Consider the following 17,901-nt stretch of genomic DNA (forward strand, 5'->3'; position numbering starts at 1 on the left):
AGTTACGGCTTTCCGAATCCTCGCGAAGTGGGAGAGAGAGAGAGAGAGAGAGAGAGAGAGAGAGAGAGAGCGCCTGCGCGTATCGGAACAGACTATAACGCACAAGTTTCCCGAATTAAGTATACGCTTCTCGCGCTTTCTGTTCTCGCGGCGTTGCTGACTTTCGGTTTCTCGCTTACTGACGTCCTTTGGATTATCCACTAATTTTAAAATTCCCGCCAATCAAGAATTCGAATATAATCCTCTACTTTCGCGCGTTGTATAATTCCGAACCGTGTGCGGATACTCAACAATGATCCAACTCTTGCTTTAGTATCGTTTTGTTGGCACGTTGCATCAAAAGGGAGTTCTGTCTCCTAATTTAAAATTACTAATTTCGCGGCTGGCATAATACCGTTACGCCATTACGTCTCACGCGCGTGCATTTCCCGACTACAAAGAGAGTCATTAAAACGCGTTATATTCAAATCGAATCGCGCGCGAAAATTGCCGCGAGACTTTGCTCCGAGACAATGAAATTGCGGCCGCTTTCTACATATTAATCTCGTCGGACAGAGTAGTCGGTCGAAGCTTGCGTAGAGAGCTCCGGAAATGGAGCACCACTGAAAAAAAAATTCGCATCGACAGCAACGTCAAAATTCGAAAAAAAAAATCCCTGTACAAACGGAAACGAAATAGAAAAAATTTCTCGGTGTAATCGAACGAGATTCGGCTGCGCCGGTGAAGAAAACCGGGCGGTGGAAAAGCGCGTGCGCTCACCGACTAGTGAGAGCTTTGACAGCAGCGCTGTATACACACTACACAGAGGCAACGATCTTCTACGTGACGTCATGGCGCGTTTCCTCTGCGGTGGAGTCTCGCCAGAGTGAAGTTTGATAACGAAAGGCGAAAAAAGCTCTCGAAGCTTTTCCGCGTGGAGAGGAGAGCGTTATTATTTTGGCAGAGACGTTGATAAATAGGTGAGTCAGGGGTATTTTCGGATACAGCAAGAGAAAGAGCGGTGGTTATATTTATTTTCTCGATCGCTTGATTCTTTTCTTCTTCTTCACATCGTCGCTAAATATACACCGGTGTGTACCGCGGACTATAGAGACATTCGGCTTTGAACGATTTTATAATGAATCGCGGTGGTTTACAGTGCGCAGAGATTTTTATGCAACAGTCGGCCCTATAAAATACACTGGCTGCACTGTTTGTTTACAAACTCGGGCGCAAGATGCGCATAGGATATACAGACATAGAACGCAAGTGTGTGAGTATATATACCATGTCAGCTCCCAGGTCTTTCATGTCGCAGTAGAGAAAAAGGTCCCCCGGCGGCTTCATCCAGCCGCCTGTGTAACTCTCCACCGTCTCCAATGCTCTCTCCAGTCGCGTCACCTCCTCGAAATTCACCCTTGGACCGCCCTGGGTCGTCCCGACTGTGCACAGTCGCGACGACAGCACAATTCACGAAAAACAACAACTGTGATCCTCTTCTGCAGTCTTTAACCCTCTCGTTGCACGAGAGAACTCTGACCGACCGAGCAGTCGATGATCTTGCTTATTCTTCTTCTTCTCACCCTTATACTATATACATACAAGCACTCAGCACTGACCGAAACGAAGCACTGATTCTACTCGATCTATACAGTCGTCGCTACGTTACACACTGCTCCGGAGAGGCTCACTTGGTCGCGCCGCCGGCGGCGGCAAAACATTCGAGGAGAGCCGCGGCGAGAGAGAGAGAGAGAGACAGAAAGAAACGACTCTCCGGCAGAAAAATCGTTATCGCAAATGACAGGGAGAGCGGCTGTACGGCGGCGAAAAACAGAGAGAGACGAAGTCGCCGCCACCAGGGGCGCTTTGGTCGAAGCAGCCGGCACTGTGTGTGTGTGTGTATGTGTGCTGGAAGAGCTCCGCCGCACTGCTGTATATATCTCTTTTTCTTCTTCTTCTTCTTCTCGTTCCAGCCGTCGATGTGTGCAGTATATACCCGATACAGCGGCGCGCGTTGATGACAGTGTTAAGAGGCCGCCAAAACACGCAGGCGAATTTTCGAGGTTATTTCCTGAGAGAGAGCGCCCCTCTTCTGCTGCGGCTTTTCCTCTCTCTCTCTCTCGTTCGTTCACGGGCGCTAGCTCGCGCGCGCTCTATCTTCCGTCGAATTCGCAAGCCGACTGTGCTCCCCTTCTACTCCACTCCGCTCTGCTGCTGCTGCGTCTCCGGCGCCGACGTCGTCCGCAACACACACACACACGTATATATATATATATATTATATACAGCACTGGATATACTTCCGTCCTCTGTTAGAGCGCGTAGCGTATCTTCTCGACAACGACGCTGTCGTTACTCTTCGCTCGCCTGGTCCTGCAGGGCTTGTACGTCGCGCTGATGTGTAGATTTGTACACACACACACACACACACCGACGTGATAGCGCGCGAGAGAGAGAGAGAGAGAGAGAGAGAGAGAGAGAGAGAGAGATGAACGAGAGGGAGGGCCTTGTCCTATACGTCGGCTGATGCTCCTCTCGCGTGCGGTGCGATGTTTTTCCCCGCCGATGGCTGTGTCCTCTCGAAAAGCGTGTATATTTACAGGGACACGACGATGCGCGTCGTCGAGCGGCAAATTTTCGTTAGCCGGGTGCCTCTCTGCAGCGCACACACCGCGATGGAGACTGCTCTCTCTCTGCTGCTGCTGCTACTGTTCTCTCGCACGCCGAAACAAAGAACGACGCTCGACGGTGGCGCCCCGCTCGCGCAGCTCCTACTCGTCCCCGGAGCCGCGAACTTGTGTAGGTGTTCGGAGCTCTCGTCTCGCTCGCTCTCTGCATTTTTAACGCGAGCGAGCCGACCATCTATACATGTGTGCAGCGAGTGTGTACGTGAGAGCGGGATATCGTACCTAGTTCTACCTTGGGATTCGGAATAGTCGGCGAGCGCCCTGCAAGAACGACGGCCGGTTCGGCTACTTGTCCGCGAGAGACGGACCTGCTGCTGCGGTTGGGGCTTTATGCTTGACTTCTTTTTTTTTTTGCAGGTCTTTTTCTTTGTTTAGCGATGATCTTGTTTTGGGGCAGAGTCCTTTGGCTTATACTTATCTCCGGGAAATTGAGTTTCTTTTATCGTTCGATTCGCGGGTATACACGGCGAAATTGATTTGGTTTAATTACAACGTTGCAGCATCGCCGTTGCGATGTCACGCGAGCTTGTGTGGATGAGCTTGCGATGGCTTATTAGAGGAACGTATTTTCGTTTTTCGAGTTTTTGGAAAGGCAGTCGCTTTTTGCAAAGGACAGGGAAAAATCAATTAACAAACGTCTAACGTTATCAAATAAGTCAGAGGCTTAACAAAATCGTAAGCATCTGAAGATGCTCTACTTGGTACGCTTGTATATGCCTAATCTACGTAAATATCGGTTATTTGCAAATCGAAAATATAGCTTGATATCCATCTCTTAATTTGTCAACATTTTATGGATTTTCTCCAGAATGTTCTAAAGAATAAATTGACTTTACGCAGAAGCTACTTGTACACAGTTAAAGATCCTACTCAAATTTACACAAACAAGCAGTGATGATATTGCCAGGCGTGGTGCGCTTTTATCGAGAAACAGACGCTAGTGGGCGACGCAGAAGTTGTGGGTTTATTGAAAGTGGGTATTCGCAGCCCATAGGAAGTAACACGCGAGTTCTACAAAACTTGTAAATCATACAGAAGCATTGTTGTTACAAGTTCCTTCTTTTTCCCATTCCGTAAATCGATCCATATCAGAACTTTTTTTTCAATACTAATAAGTAAGCTCATTAAGTATATCAGAGCATAAAAGTTGAAAAAACAGCCAACAACTTGTAAACTCCAATTTACCTACAATGAATCTAATGAATGCTAAAACACAACTAACCTGTCCATTTCTAAATTGTTGTTGTTGCTGTTGTTGTTGCTGCTGCTGCTGCTGCTGTTGATGGTGAAATAATGCTACTTGTTGCTGCGCACTCATTTGATTATTTAAATATACAAGGTGTTCTGTTCCTGGTGTTGCACTCTGAAATATTGCGTGCATTAGTTGATGCAACTAGTGTTTTATAAAATTGGCAGTTTAAGTATTTATAAGAATTACCTTCAATTGCATTGGATGAATTTCATAGGGCATATGTACATTATTCATGGCTTGCAGGCCGAGCTGTTGTGGCTGATTCTGTTGTGGCACGCCGAGTTTATTCATAGGATATTTCCACTTTTCTTGATTCTGAAAAATGATAATTTAGTAAGTCAATTGGTACAGTTGTCACTGCATCTTATTAGGAACATAAGAAATGATTCAATGACTTACGTTATCGATGATTCCATCGTCTGCTAACGCCCAAGCTCTTGGTGCTTGTTTGGTCTGGAACGCAGAACTTTGGATACCAAAGTCTTGGTCTGTTGGCCGTTGAAACACGTAACCCACCATTGCTTCGTCTTGTACCCGATTGACTCCGATTGGATGTGTTTGTCCTGGTGGTAGACGAACTCCATCTCCACCTGCCATAACCTGTCCACACGTCTCAGTGTCCTGTAAAACAATAATCATTAGATGCACACTCTCAACCACGTGATTTATATTACTGAACTCCTCTTAAGTCAACCGCTGTGCATTGACACGATGTTTCGACTCTAATTAAAATTAACCTTAAATTAAAAAACTCATATCGGTGCTCTTACAAGCACTCTTGTATTCGCAGACTTAATAAACCTCGAGCGAGAATTTTGCACAAGCATATACCTGCTCGAAGCCATCGTGTCATAAAACTAAAGCCAGCAATAATCAGCCTAATGAATGAAAATGTCTGACCGGAGAGACCAGGTACGATTCATCATCAGCAAAGCCTACAGGTTTTGACATTGAGAGCACTCCATGCTAATGTCATCGGAGGAAATGACTTGCTGACAGTTTTATGCCCCATCTATCAGGGAATGTGGAAAAATCGCATACACAGTCGCAGTGCGAAAGAATAGCCATGAACAAGAGAATGACGCTCGAGCGAACGACGAGGACGACGGCGAGGACGAGTAGAAGACTCACCGTGGGTAGATGTCCATTAGCGGATGGATGATGGAGCTGCATGGGGGGCGCCGGTTCGCCTCCAGCTCCGGCGCTGCCCGCGCCTAACCACTTCATCCTGTCTGCTCCGGTGTCGTGGGCTTCGATACGGGCCCAGGGCGAATAAGTGTCGGCGATGCTGGCGGCGGTATATTACTAAGCGCGGCGGCAGAGCGGCGGGCGGTGGCGGAGGGGCACACCGCGAGGGAGACGTGATGCACACACTCTCTCTCTCTCTATCTCTCTCTCTCTCGACACACGACGACGATGACGACGACGCGGAGGAGGACAACGACTCCAGGGGATGACGACGACGACGGTGCTTTACAGCCTATAGTACAACACGCTCACGCACACACACGACTCTCTCGGGGCTACTGCTCTCTCTCTCTCTCTCTCTCTTTCTCTGTCTCTCTCTCTCTCTCTACGCTTTAGGTTACCTCTCCGCGGGGCGGCGGGGGAGAGAGAAACCGGCTGCGGATGTAATACACACTCTCGCACACGCACACACGTATATGTACACACTATACACTCTGCTGTTCTCTTCTTGCGCGCGCGCTATCCTCTCCCGTAGCTGCCCGACTACGCATGACGCGTTTTCGCCCTGCGCCGCTTTTGCGCGCTCTCTCTCCTTCTCCCTCTTCAATGGACTTCGCGTCTATATAGATATACAGCTGTACGCTCTCTGGCTCTATTAGGGCGCTTTGACGCTGCCGTCGCTCCTTCTCTCTCTCTCTCTCTCTCTTTCTGCCAGTTTGGACTCGCGTCTATACTTCACACGTACGTACAAGCGTATACACGCGTATGTGTACACACGCTATCAGCACACAAATGCAGTAGGATGCGCGCGCGCGCGCGCGAAAAAAAAACGCCGATCGCAGCTCTCTATTCGTTGCGGGATGACGATCCGGGGAAATACACATATCACACGGCGTCTCTCACCTGTGCTGTCACTTCCGAGGGAAATCAAGACGGGGATGATTCTTTTAAAGATTTCGAGAATTTATACAAGTATACCTAACAATGGCAGCCGGATCGTCGCGAATCTCGCTGCTGTTTTCGGAATTTTCGATGACAGATCTATGCACAGTGTGCGAAAACGCTGAATATCGAGATATACAACGTGTTCTCTCTCTCTCGCTTGGAGGGAGACGACGCTCAAAACTGTATAAAGTGAGGTTAGGTGCGACGGGAGCGTATACCCGTCATTAATGCGCTGTTTTGTTTTTTGGCGGCGCTTGTCGCTTTTTTTCGCAGAGCGCGACTATACATATAGGTATTTAAATGTATTGTAAAAGTAGCGTGTATAATAGGATGACTGAAGTACTCACGTGGCAGCGCTGGTTTTCGCAACTTTTCCGACGTCGGTCCCCGAGTAAGTCCCACTTTATTTTGGGCCGCTCGTGAAACAAATGGTCGCGCGTGTACGACGGGTTTCTTTCTCGATGTTATGCATGCATGTATGTGCGCGACTAGCGAGGGCAGTCGCGTTTTCAAGTGTATGATTCGTTTTTTTATCTTTACTCCGCTTGACTCACTCACTTATGCTTCGTCTACTTATGATTCTTGTATTTGGCTTATGGAGGCTTAATTTTTGCAAAGGAGTATACGGTTGAATTTTTAATTGCTAATTTTATCGAAAATTTTAAAAAATATAAGAAAACAACAAAATTTAATGATTAAAATATTGCGAATTATAATTATCTTCATAGCCTTTCAGTACAAGCTACTTCCTCTTTGAAATTTCAAAAATTGCGTTTTTCTTAAATGCCTTAAATCTGCACAACAACACTTCCACAGAGAAACAAAATTTTTGAAAATTCATTAATATTCAAAATTATTATATAAGCTTATTTTCTGGCTAAAAATATAACGCTTTTTTTAGTTAAAGTTCTGTTTTGTCCTTTTTAATTATTACATGTTTTCATATAAGAAAAATGCATATAGTAAAGAAGAGCTTCAATTTAAAATTATACGCGAAAAAACTCGTTAGGCAACAATAACCGCTGATAATTTGTTATCACTTACTTAAAAAAATATCACAAGTATATGACTGAAGTCACTGTGTGCCTTTTAGTCACAGAATTAATAAGTAGTCTTTTTTATCGCCGGCAGATACGACCAAAATATCGATTTTATTAATTATGCTGCTTAACCAAATTATGCAAGATAGAACAGAAGAATAATTTAAATAATTTCCTATCAGTCTCTATCAAAAGATTTTATACTTTAATATTTTAAATTCTCTTGTCAGTAGCATGAGAAGTATTATTGAGATAACGCGATTCATTATTTAATTTCAAATATATGATTATTTTTAAAAACGTGATTTAGGGTAGTCTCAGTATTACTTTTATGTGAACCAGCGAAATTACTGTTTATATTTGATTAAATAGGGATTATATTTTTTTAGTTTGTAATAATTAGAAAAAGTTTATCCTGCAATTAATATCTATTAATAATTTGTTTATTTGTGCTCCAAAAGTACAAATTTATCAATACAACGAATAAATTTACATTATCCATCACTAACATATGGCATCTGCATTTCGATATAGCATAATTTTTATTACTGAAAATACGATTTGGCAAAAGAGATGATAAATGCATAGCTCATTCGTAACAGTTTAAAAATTGGTTGAATTAAAAAAAAAACTAACCGAGTTGAGGAGACATCATCGATATTGGGTGAACAAAAAAAAAAAAAATAAAAGAAACTTTTCGGGAACAATAATTCCATAAAAATGATAAAGCCTGCTTTTTATCCCGTTACACAAGATTATATTTTATAATAATTCTCATATTCTGGCATTCTCTTATTTTTCCTTTTATTTACAGAACTACACGAGTTAATTGTGTCAAATTGCAAAAGCTCTTGACGTACGCAGAGTCGTCCGGTGCTCCGATTCTCGTGAGTCCTGAAAATCGAGTACATCGAATCGGGATGACATGCGCGCGATAAACAAAAAAAATGTTCTCTCCTCTAAACGTTGACTTTTTCTTATCTCGAAAATTTAACAAATAGCACTCGCAATCTCTTGATCCTTACGTAGTTTACACACATCTTTCGCTCATTCTATAGTCGCTAGTTTCGCTACGAGAAATCCTGAGCTTGAAGTACGTACAGTTTCGCAAGGAACAGTCTCAACAATCGAAGAGAAAAACAAAAAGCAAAGAATTATTAGAGACGTATAGAACCTTATTACATGCCGCGTGCGGGCGATTTTCGAAAACCACAATAACAATCTCTGTGGCGAAACTAGCCGTTATTCGCTTGTTTAGATTAAAAAAAGGATCTATAAAAAAAACAGCTTCGGACGGAAACGTCACGGTCCGTCCAGAGACTTTGCATTGCCGATTATCGACATACTGTTAAAAACAATTGTAGGACATATCGGTTTCTTTTTTTTTCTTAAAAAAAAAAATAATAATAATAACGATTTATGCGTCCTTAGCGCGATTGTGTAACATCAATTAGAAAATATCGTACAACTCCTCTCACTGTAATGCACTTTAACGAAAAAATGGTGAATGCGCGCTCCCTTCATTTACAAAAAAAAGAGAAAAACGAACATAACTACGTACATTTATATCTACTTGTCGCTGACAACGTACATATTTTCAAGTATTGGCTTTGTGCAAATCAACGAAACGGGTTGTTGAAAGTACGAGTTTTGATTGAATGCTCCAACTGGACTTCGATAATTTTAAATTAACTCTGCATTTGACGTTTTGTTCTTATTCACGCACTAAGATAAAATACACAAATAAAAACGTATGGTTTTGTTTATTTGCACAAAGTTCCACTTTGTGAGAGTAAAAGGGTGTACAATTTATGGGGAGCTTGATCTACATTTTTGAATTAAAACTTAATTCGACAGGCGTTATTTCACTTTTATTATGAACACATGAACCGTTACTTAATGGGCTTTGTCGAAGCAGCGTCGGATGATCAAAAATGAAAATCTTCTCTTCAAGTGAATAGATATCGTAAGTAACTACATAAACTAACATTCTCTCGTTTAATGATTTAATAATAATCATTAATAATAATAATAATAATAATAATAATAATAATAATATAATATATTCATAGCGATAATAATGTTGAGAATTAAAAATAACTATCATCATTTGATACAATTTACGATAAGCGTACTGAGTTAACAGTAGTATCTTTCTTGTCCGTTGGTACCGTTACGTCCTTACAATCATACATACGTAGGTATACAAAGTATTTACAATTGCAGAAAAGTGTGATCAATATAATGTAGGCACTATGGCTTTGGACGTACACTAATTTGTACATTAGAGTACATCCTTAAGGGGTTTCTAAGGAAAATAATCCAGATAATCATGCTCATGCAAAGAACTTTTTAAAAAATTAGAATTGAATAAAAAAAAACGAATATTTACAAAAACTTGGCCTTTCGAATGATAATCGTAGAAATTTACGTTTTACCGCAAGCAACGCAGTACGTTAAAATGATTACGAATGAAGTGTCACTGTTTAAGGCTGCCATTTTGATCAACGATCTTTGAGTCAATGGAAAAAAAAGAAAAATAATAAATTTCCCTTTGGAAACCCCTTAATCAGGTTCAGAATGACATTGTGTCCTGAATAAATCTTAGACAATCGTTACAATATTAAATATGCGTTTATACTTGACGATATATTTTAAGGGTCTTTGTTGCTTTTACTCCACTTTCAGTTTCGACACTCGAGTTTCAAAATATGTGATGAGCTTTGAACATTAACGCTGGACAATAATCAGTCAACGCAATTAAGGTACTTTGATGTATTATCATGAAATGTGAGTGCTAAGCAAGGTACATGGGTAAAAAACGAACAACGGAAAATAATTTTACAAAAATCTAAGAAAGGCTAATTCAATTAGATTGACTTATTATATATTTATATTTGTTTCCCTTAATGAATCAATCATTTGTTTTTGCGTTTAGCAAACATTCTTTTATACATCCACTCATACATGTTTACACGCACGCGCACACACACTGATGAAAGGAAACCAGAGACCATCAATAGCTCAGAGCATATAGCTTCATCATTCAAGTCTGCAAGGTTCGATTTGCATTACAAAGTCTTAGATCCAATGCGTCCATATCATGAACCAAGGCGCGAAGTTTAAACAAAATAATATATTACAAATTCAGATCTAAGATGCTTTGCAATCTCTTGATCCGCACGCGAAAAATACACGTCGTATATAACCTAGAACCGTATAGTCTAGCAGTCTCGCTTCCTGCACACCTTCACGCTGGTACTGTTTTGGACACATGAGCAACTTTCAATCGCACTATTACACAAATCTAAATTGCACGGAAATAGCCCTAGGCATGGTTCGCTGCATTACGAAGGCTCGCAGTTAGTCCCGCAATCAATTAATAACTATTAATTCCTGATACGGCGAACTAAAGTGATCCGGAAACTGGTACGATTATACCGCCAACGTGTGATATGTGTACTTTGACCTTCATTATTTGTTTTAATGTAAATTTGGGAAAAGTGAATTGATCAAAGTCTCGAGTGCCTTCTTTGATGTCCATTGAAACTGAGAAGAAAACAGATTAATGACAATGACTCTGTCGAGTCATGGACAGGTACCACTAAGTACAAAGTTGCGTTTCACGAAGGGCCAAATCAACCCCGCACGGAGACGAACCCAATTCAATAAAAAATTCGATGCGAACATTGTCTTTGCAATACACCGGCGAATTAAAATTGTAAATCAAAGAGATCTGAGAGGCCTTCTTCTGTGCCCAGTGAGAAGGAGTAGTCGCTTTCCGAAAGAGGTGGCTCCAGCGACAGTAACGCGTCTCCGAAGTCCAGAATACTCATGTCTGCAACAGAAGAACACGCGAGCTGTTAATGCTTATCTTATCGTAAAATGAGCTGAAATATTTGCATTCCTTTCAAATGCTGCACCTCGTTGAAATGAGCCACCACCTAACTAGAACTCTGCCTGTGATGTGACCATTCAAGACTACACAAGTCACAGACAGAGTCCCACCAGGGAGTGGCCAATGCGTTTCCGCCAAGCTCGCGAATCGTCCACGGAGTGAATGTCGAGAAATCTTTACCTGACGACATGTGCTGATCTTCGGTCTGCAACTGGAGCTTGCCGCTGCCGATGAAGCCGAAGTCGTCCATTTCGCTCAAAAGCGCGTCTCTCATTCCAGACGAGGCAAGCGCCGAGAGCATCGTCTTGCTGTCGGTCGGCATGCAGCTCTCCGTGGTAGGAACAGGTTCCACCTTGACGTCGCCGCAATTGTTCATCAAGTACTCGCTCGTGGGTTTTGGCACAGGGGATTGCGTCGTCGTCGTTGTAGCAGCTGTCGTCGTCGTGTATCCCGGAGTCAGAGGCGCCTTCACTGCTGGGTCGTCCGGACACAGGAACACTTCGATTTCGCCGTGCGTGGACCTCATGTGTATTTGAAGCTGAAAGCACATTGGAATTCGTTTAGGGCGCTTTCGAAAACGAGAACTCGCGACTCAAAGAGCGTGTGCGCGTACCTTCGGCTGACCGAAATTATTGATAGGTTGAGGAACGTGTAAAGTGGCTTCAGGTGGCGCTTTAACCGCCATTATGGACTGGTCTTTGTACGAGGCCACCGAGCGCAAGTCGTGGTACGTCACGTAGGCGTACGTTCTGTCCGCGGTGAACTCGTTAAGCTCTTTTTGCGCTCCGTGAATCAGCCTATCCAGAGCGTTCTCCTTCGCGTCCAAATCTGCCACTTCCCTTCGCAAATCCGCGTAATCGCTCTGATTGCTGGGCAGGCAGCCACCCCTGATTTCGCAAAACATCGACATCATGAGTACATTGACAAATTAACAGAAGCATCGTTGTTCGTCGCCGTTACTCACTTCCACTGAATGTTGTTTTTGCTTTTCTTCTCGAGTATGCCAATGCCCTCTAGGACATTGGTGATGTCGTAGATACGACGCTTTTGAACTTCGAGCTTTTCCGACGCCACGTTTAAGTCTACTACGCCGTCGTTGCTGTCCTCCACTAGGTTGATGAACTTTTTGGTAAGTAAACTCAGGGAGGTGTCGTACCGCGTCCTCTCCACAGTTTTGCCTGCAACAAGCAACATATCGTGTCAGTCAAGCGACTCGCAGCTATGTAAGGACGTGCGTATACTCACTTTTCGTGGGAGTGTGACCCGTGAGCGAGCTCGAACCCGATCTTCTGCGTTTGCCTTTTGGCGCTTTGAAGGTGGACTGACTGGGTCCTACCTCAAGATTCAGTCTTCTCTTGACTGCCTGAACCGACATCTGCAAAACGAGAGCCAAGAGCGTCGGTAAAAAAAATCTCTCTAGTCATCCGATGCACATAAAATCGTGATCTCTTACCTCGGCTCGAGGTGGCGGTTGCGTGGGTCTCCTCGTCACTTGGTAACAAGGAGTCTGTCCATACTGATGATCCTGCAGATGTGGACTCGGCGTCTCCTCCGCGATCTTCTGCGCCTGCATCTCGTCGTAGTGCAGCCCGTCCACGTCGACGAACTCGGTCTTCACTGTGAAGGCAAAAGCAAGACGGTTACAACCAAAGATAAACGAACTCGAATTAAAAATAAAGATAAAATAAAATAAAAAAATTACCCAATTTGGTGTCGACCATGTCGGGCGTGACAGGCCTGGCGAGATCCTCAAGCATCACTTGCCTCTTCACACGTGGCATCGTGCTGCTGCTTCAAGCCTCTGCAAAAACAAAGTACCAAATGAGACTTTCATTAACAACGAGAGACGCATAACCCGACACATACAGTACACGCTCTCTCTCTCTCTCTCTCTCTCTCTCGAAAGCCAGTCGAGACAACAAGCTCATACACACACACATACACGTACAGGTATACACAGGGCCGAATACCGCGCGCCGAAAACATCCGAGATTCATCGCTTTCTCTCTCTCTCTCTCTCTCTCTCTCGCGCATACGCGTATTATACACATAGCGAGCGAGCGAGAGAGAGTCGAAATTGCGGCCTAATCGTAAATCTCGCATAGGGCAAAAGGGAGAGAGAGAAGCCGCAATGGCGGCGTCCTGTCGAAGGGCGTGAGCTTCTTCTTTGGCCGAGTGGGGCCACAGGACTTTCGGGCGCATTCCGAGAGGGAAGAAAGAAGATCAAGGCGCTCTCGCATAATCGCTCTTTCTCTCTCTCTCTCTCTCTCTCTCTCTCTCTCTTCCTCCCCACTTCTCTCTTAGCTTCGCATTCCCTGCTCCTTCCTTCTCTAAAGTTACCGGTTTTCAAAAGGTCTTTTCTTTCTGCCGATGGCGCGCTGCTGCTGCACATACGGGGGGTATGGAAGCCGGAGGAGTTACACGAATAAACACATACAGGAGAAGGAAAAAAATCGACGAAGAAGAAAAAACAACGACAGAGTAGACGTCGTCGTAGGCCAAGAAACGGAAGTCGATATCTGTGCGGCTTTTTTGTTTATCTATATGGAGCGATACTCTGCATGCGCCAAGCGTCTCTCTCTCTCTCTCTCTGCATACATGTGTGTGTGTAGTGTATACGTGTGTTCTCGCCCTTATCGCCGCGTAAATCTCCTCGAGTCCTCGCTCTTGTTTTCCCCGAAGCTGTATAAGCGGATATTCGCGAGAAAAACATATAATACAGTTTTTTTTTTTTCGACACACAAAAGCCCCGCGATAGCCTTTTCTCAAATTCACATACGTCCGCAGGCCTATATGCGCCAATCGCTATCTGGCGTTCGTATAACGTATAATCGCCGGTCCGACTGATAAGCAAGGAGTCACACACGCGTATATAGCTTTCCTCCTCCAAGAGTCTTTCTACAACACACACACACACACACACACACACACACACACACAAGGTATTATTTCCTCGAGTCAGTCCCATCAGCGCGCGGCAGATGCCCGCAACGATTGTGTCCGCTCTACGGCATCTGGCCCTGAAAAATTACTCCCTCGGAAAATAGTATAGCACACATAGAGGGGGGGGGGGGACGTTGTCCCTTTAGCCGCGAAATCGATGAGCGCCGGTCATGCGACTTTTCCGCGCCGGCTGTCTGCTGCTGCTATTACACGGCGTTAACCCCCCAGCGGCGGCTCTCTCTCTCTCTCTCTCTCTCTCGCAAAATGCTAATGCTGCCCCGCGCGCGCGCGCTTCTTGCGGTACTTCGGCAGGAAGTGCGCTTCTGTGTGTCTATGTATACTGGATGGAAAATCCGATGTGTGTTTTTTTTGCGTTGCACGCGCTAAAAATAGCGCCAGAGAGATCGATCGCGTTGGCCGAAATTTTTAGTGTGCGTGTGTAACCTTCTGTATTTTGTGCCCACGTTTCTCTCTCTCTCTCTCTCTCTCTCGCGATCTCGTGCATTACGTAAGCGCGTTTTTCATTCGCTGTGTATAGCAGCACGATTTTTCCTCATCCCGTTTCTACAGATTAACGCGTTAGAAGAAGAAATGATCGAAGCTATCCACACTTCCGGTACACGTGGCCGCGAGGGGACCGTTCGAAAAATTCGCGATACTCCAGATTCGAAAAAGCCATATACGCGCGGATCATAATCCAACCGGTTCCAACCGATCTCCTCTCTCGCGAAAATTATTATCGCTTAACCCGTTTGCGCTTATACGGCAAAATTTCTCGCGAGAGTGACTCTCTCTCTCTCTCTCTCTCTCTGCATGTGTGCAGAGAGAGAGAGATAGAGAGAGAGCAGAAAGGGCTTTGCTTTTTGAAAATATCGATCCCCCGGCTCGCCGACGTGGGGAGAGCAGCCGGCCGGGCCGTGAGAGAGCGCAGCGAAAGCTCTCACGTGCTGCTGCGAGGGGTGTCCCTCTGTGTGTGTGTGTGTGTGTGTGTGTGTGCGTGTGCAGTGGATGCATCCGAGGACCCCACGTATAGAGCAGCCGGCGGAAATCCAATTCGCAGAGATGAAGAAGCAGAAGAAGAAGAATACGAGAAGATCGAGACATGGAAATTCACATGTGTGCCTTTATAACCGCAAAAGTATAATCGCGCGAGAACGAGCGAGAGAGAAAGCTACTCACCCTCGTGTGTCCCCGAGCACAATGGATTATATTCGTGTCAATCTCTCATAGATAGATAGAGAGAGAGAGAGAGAGCCTCCTCCCCCCTCTTTTTTTCGGTCTATCTTTATCGCAACGGATAGCCAGAGCTCTTCACTCTGGCAGAACGTAAGAGCCGAGAGTCGTCGTCGTCGTCGTCGTCGTCGTCGTCGCGGAGTAGCTAAGTAGCTGGCCCGATCAGCTGTGTGTGGCAATTAAGCGCGTCATGCTCCCGTCGTTATGTACCGTTTTGGCTCTCTTTTCGGCTGTCGCTCGCGAACATTATTACACAGCGGCGATACATCAGTACGTATATGTATACATACCCGCGGAGCCACTCTCGGCTCTAACACAACACACGCGCGCATCGGGGAGCACTGCTGCCGCTGCTGCTACTGCGTGGAATTCCGTCGAACGTGGCGAGAGAGAGAGAGAGAGAGAGAGAGAGAGGCACCCGCTATATGCGTGTGTGAGTGTCTCGGCCGTGTATACGCGACACACACACGCGTGTAGTATCTCGACGACGACGACGGTACCCGGGGATGCGAGCAACACGCTACATAACCGTCGTCCTTGTAGCTCTGTCCCGAGCCAAGGTGAGAAAGCGCGATGGGCATGTAAATACCGGGGAAAAAAGCCACTGCCACGAGAATCGACCAGATTGTCTAGCGGCGTGTTTTAAAGAGCCGGTATCGTCCTCTGCGTTTTACATCAGCGACGGTTTTTCGCATCGACGCCGAGAGAGGCACCCATATACGCGCGGCCGCCTGTATAACACACATGTATATATACAGCCCGCGCGCGAGTGAAAGAGAAGGACGGAGCTACGAGCGGCCGTTGAGAGTCGGCGCAGCCACGGGGGCCTCAACGGCGACGACGTCGTCCTCCCGGTTATACGTGTGTATAGGCACAGCCTATATGCTGTATAATGTACAGCCTGTATCGAGCCGATGCCCGGGCGAGAGAGAGAGAGAGAGAGAGAGAGAGAGAGAGAGAGAGAGAGAGAGAGAAATCTCTCTAGCAGCGGGAATTAGAGTAGCCTGGCTAAAAAGAAAAGGAAAACAAAGCCACGGCAACTGTTACACACTCGCGCGGCACTTGTACACGCCAAAGTAGCTTAGAGGAAGAGAGAGAGAGAGAGCGAGAGAGAACTGCCGTGTATATATAGATATACTCACTTGAGAGCTCGCGGTACTCGGAAGGCGGTTCGTCTGTGTGTGCGTGGTTGCGCGGGTGTGTCGGTGTGCGGCCGTGTGTCCGGGAGTCGTCTTCTCCGGGCTGCTGCGGCGTGTCAGTACCTCATCCGGGGCGACATCGAGCCGTTCACTCCTTCACCGAATACTGAGCTGTATACTCGGTTCCTCGCACGTATCTCTCTCTCTCTCTCGCTCTCTGCTGTATGTGTATATATGCGTGTACGTGCGAGAGAGTTTAAAGGGGGCCTTCGAGACACACTCGCGCGACGTAGACTGGCTGTCTCTCTTTTCAGCAGCGGCGCCTCGCTGCCGCCGCGGTCTCCATTTTCTGCGATCGTCGCCCGCAACCAGAGAGACAGAGAAAGAGAACACGAGGAGGTCCGTCTTTCTCGCACGACGACGTCCTGCACACGGCCCGTCTGTCTTGTAGCTTTTCAGCACAGCTCGGCCATGGTCTCCTCGTCGTCGTCGTCGTCGTCGTCGTCGTCGCGAAAAGGGCTGGCCGAACTCCGGCTTCTACTACTGCAGGCCTGTCTTCTCTCGAGTCAAGGAGAGAGTATTGCACAGGGCAGCGGAGGAGAGAGAGAGAGTGTGTGTAAAAGCGGCGCCACGAGGCCGGCTCGTGAGCTTAGGCCACTACGCGCACTGCAGACCGCTGCTGCCGCTATACTCGATGCCCCTATCACCTCGATATATCTCGCTCTCTCTCTCTCTCTCTCTCTCGCGCGCGCACTCACTCACTACTGCCGCTGATGGTCGCTGCGCCGCCGAGTAGTGGCTGCTCCGCCGTAATTCCGCCGTGCGCGATGCCCGTCGCCGTCGTGTAGTAGTGCCTGATGCGGAGCAACTCCTCGTCGCCGGCATCGGCCATCTGCCGGTCGTTCGACTAAAGCTTCTCTGCGCGCCAAAACCGAAGCTCGTATTTCCCGCTCCGCTACTGCTGCCAACCTACCGAGCGCCGATGGATAGGATGTATAGCTTTGTCTCTTTCTCTCTCTTGCTTTCCCACGGAGATTTACTCCGGCGATTTTCCTCGGCTTTTCACTCGCTATATACTCGAAACACGCGCACAGGCATCCGTTACGTCTGTATATTTATACAGATCTCGGTGATCTTTAACCATACGCTCGCGACGTTCTCTTTTCTCCCGGGAACGACGCGCACTACTCTCTCTTGTTTTCCCGTAGCTTAGAATACTTATATATATATGTCCTCGGAAAGGCGACACACGCAAGACGCGCACGAGCGACGCTATAACTGCGGTCTTCTTCCGTACGACGCTGGCAGTGGGCCCATTTCGTTCTCGCTCTACTATTTACCAGGTGCAGCAGGCCGGACGCCGCAACGATGACGAGCTGCGAGCCGAGTCCCGTAATATTGCGCGAGAGAGCTGCGTGCGTGTCTGGGGGCGGCGGAAGGTGCCTCTGCAGTGTACACTCGCTTTCTCTCCCACTACATGCCCCGCGCGCAAGAGAGAAACAGCAGCTTTCCTTGCGAGCGCTCGCTCCCGAACTAAACAGCCCGACGCGTTCTCTCGCGCTGCTGGGTTATACGCTGTATATACCAGTCCCGTCTCT

The 17,901-nt window shown here is 46.3% G+C and overlaps 2 protein-coding genes across 12 annotated transcripts in view; both read right to left on the bottom strand.

Annotated features, from left to right (window-relative positions):
* The window catches only part of LOC100123444 (maternal protein pumilio), a 60,384-nt gene extending 53,819 nt beyond the window's left edge, over positions 1-6,565 (bottom strand). For 4 of the 9 annotated variants that reach the window (XM_032599266.1, XM_032599265.1, XM_032599264.1 and 1 more), the window contains exon 1: positions 1,267-2,713. In XM_032599266.1, coding sequence (XP_032455157.1) covers positions 1,267-1,326 — 60 coding nt within the window. In that variant the 5' untranslated portion in view covers positions 1,327-2,713. Of the gene's footprint in view, positions 1-1,266; positions 2,714-3,887; positions 4,029-4,103; positions 4,233-4,316; positions 4,539-5,048; positions 5,836-6,397 lie in introns of those variants that run through there. The other 5 variants (XM_032599263.1, XM_031930666.2, XM_032599262.1 and 2 more) reach the window with 4 other exon arrangements.
* A 1,312-nt stretch (positions 6,566-7,877) lies between these two features.
* Positions 7,878-17,804, bottom strand: LOC100123437 (transcription factor E2F3). 3 transcript variants are annotated; one of them, XM_008216648.4, is made up of 8 exons: positions 17,062-17,637; positions 12,691-12,789; positions 12,442-12,605; positions 12,234-12,363; positions 11,953-12,166; positions 11,602-11,875; positions 11,169-11,526; positions 7,878-10,928 (listed from the first exon to the last, which is right to left on the bottom strand). In XM_008216648.4, the coding sequence occupies exons 2-8, from the start codon at positions 12,767-12,769 to the stop codon at positions 10,804-10,806; spliced, it is 1,344 nt and encodes a 447-aa protein (XP_008214870.1). In that variant the 5' UTR covers positions 12,770-12,789; positions 17,062-17,637; the 3' UTR covers positions 7,878-10,803. The 3 variants fall into 3 exon arrangements, with proteins under 3 accessions (XP_008214870.1, XP_016845279.1, XP_003428202.1); XM_016989790.3 differs by lacking the exon at positions 17,062-17,637 and adding an exon at positions 17,644-17,804 and having other exon boundaries at positions 7,883-10,928; XM_003428154.5 differs by having other exon boundaries at positions 7,883-10,928; positions 16,307-17,796.
* Positions 17,805-17,901: the final 97 nt, after the last annotated feature.

Source organism: Nasonia vitripennis, chromosome 4 (assembly GCF_009193385.2).
Source record: "Nasonia vitripennis strain AsymCx chromosome 4, Nvit_psr_1.1, whole genome shotgun sequence".
NCBI lineage: Eukaryota > Metazoa > Arthropoda > Insecta > Hymenoptera > Pteromalidae > Nasonia > Nasonia vitripennis.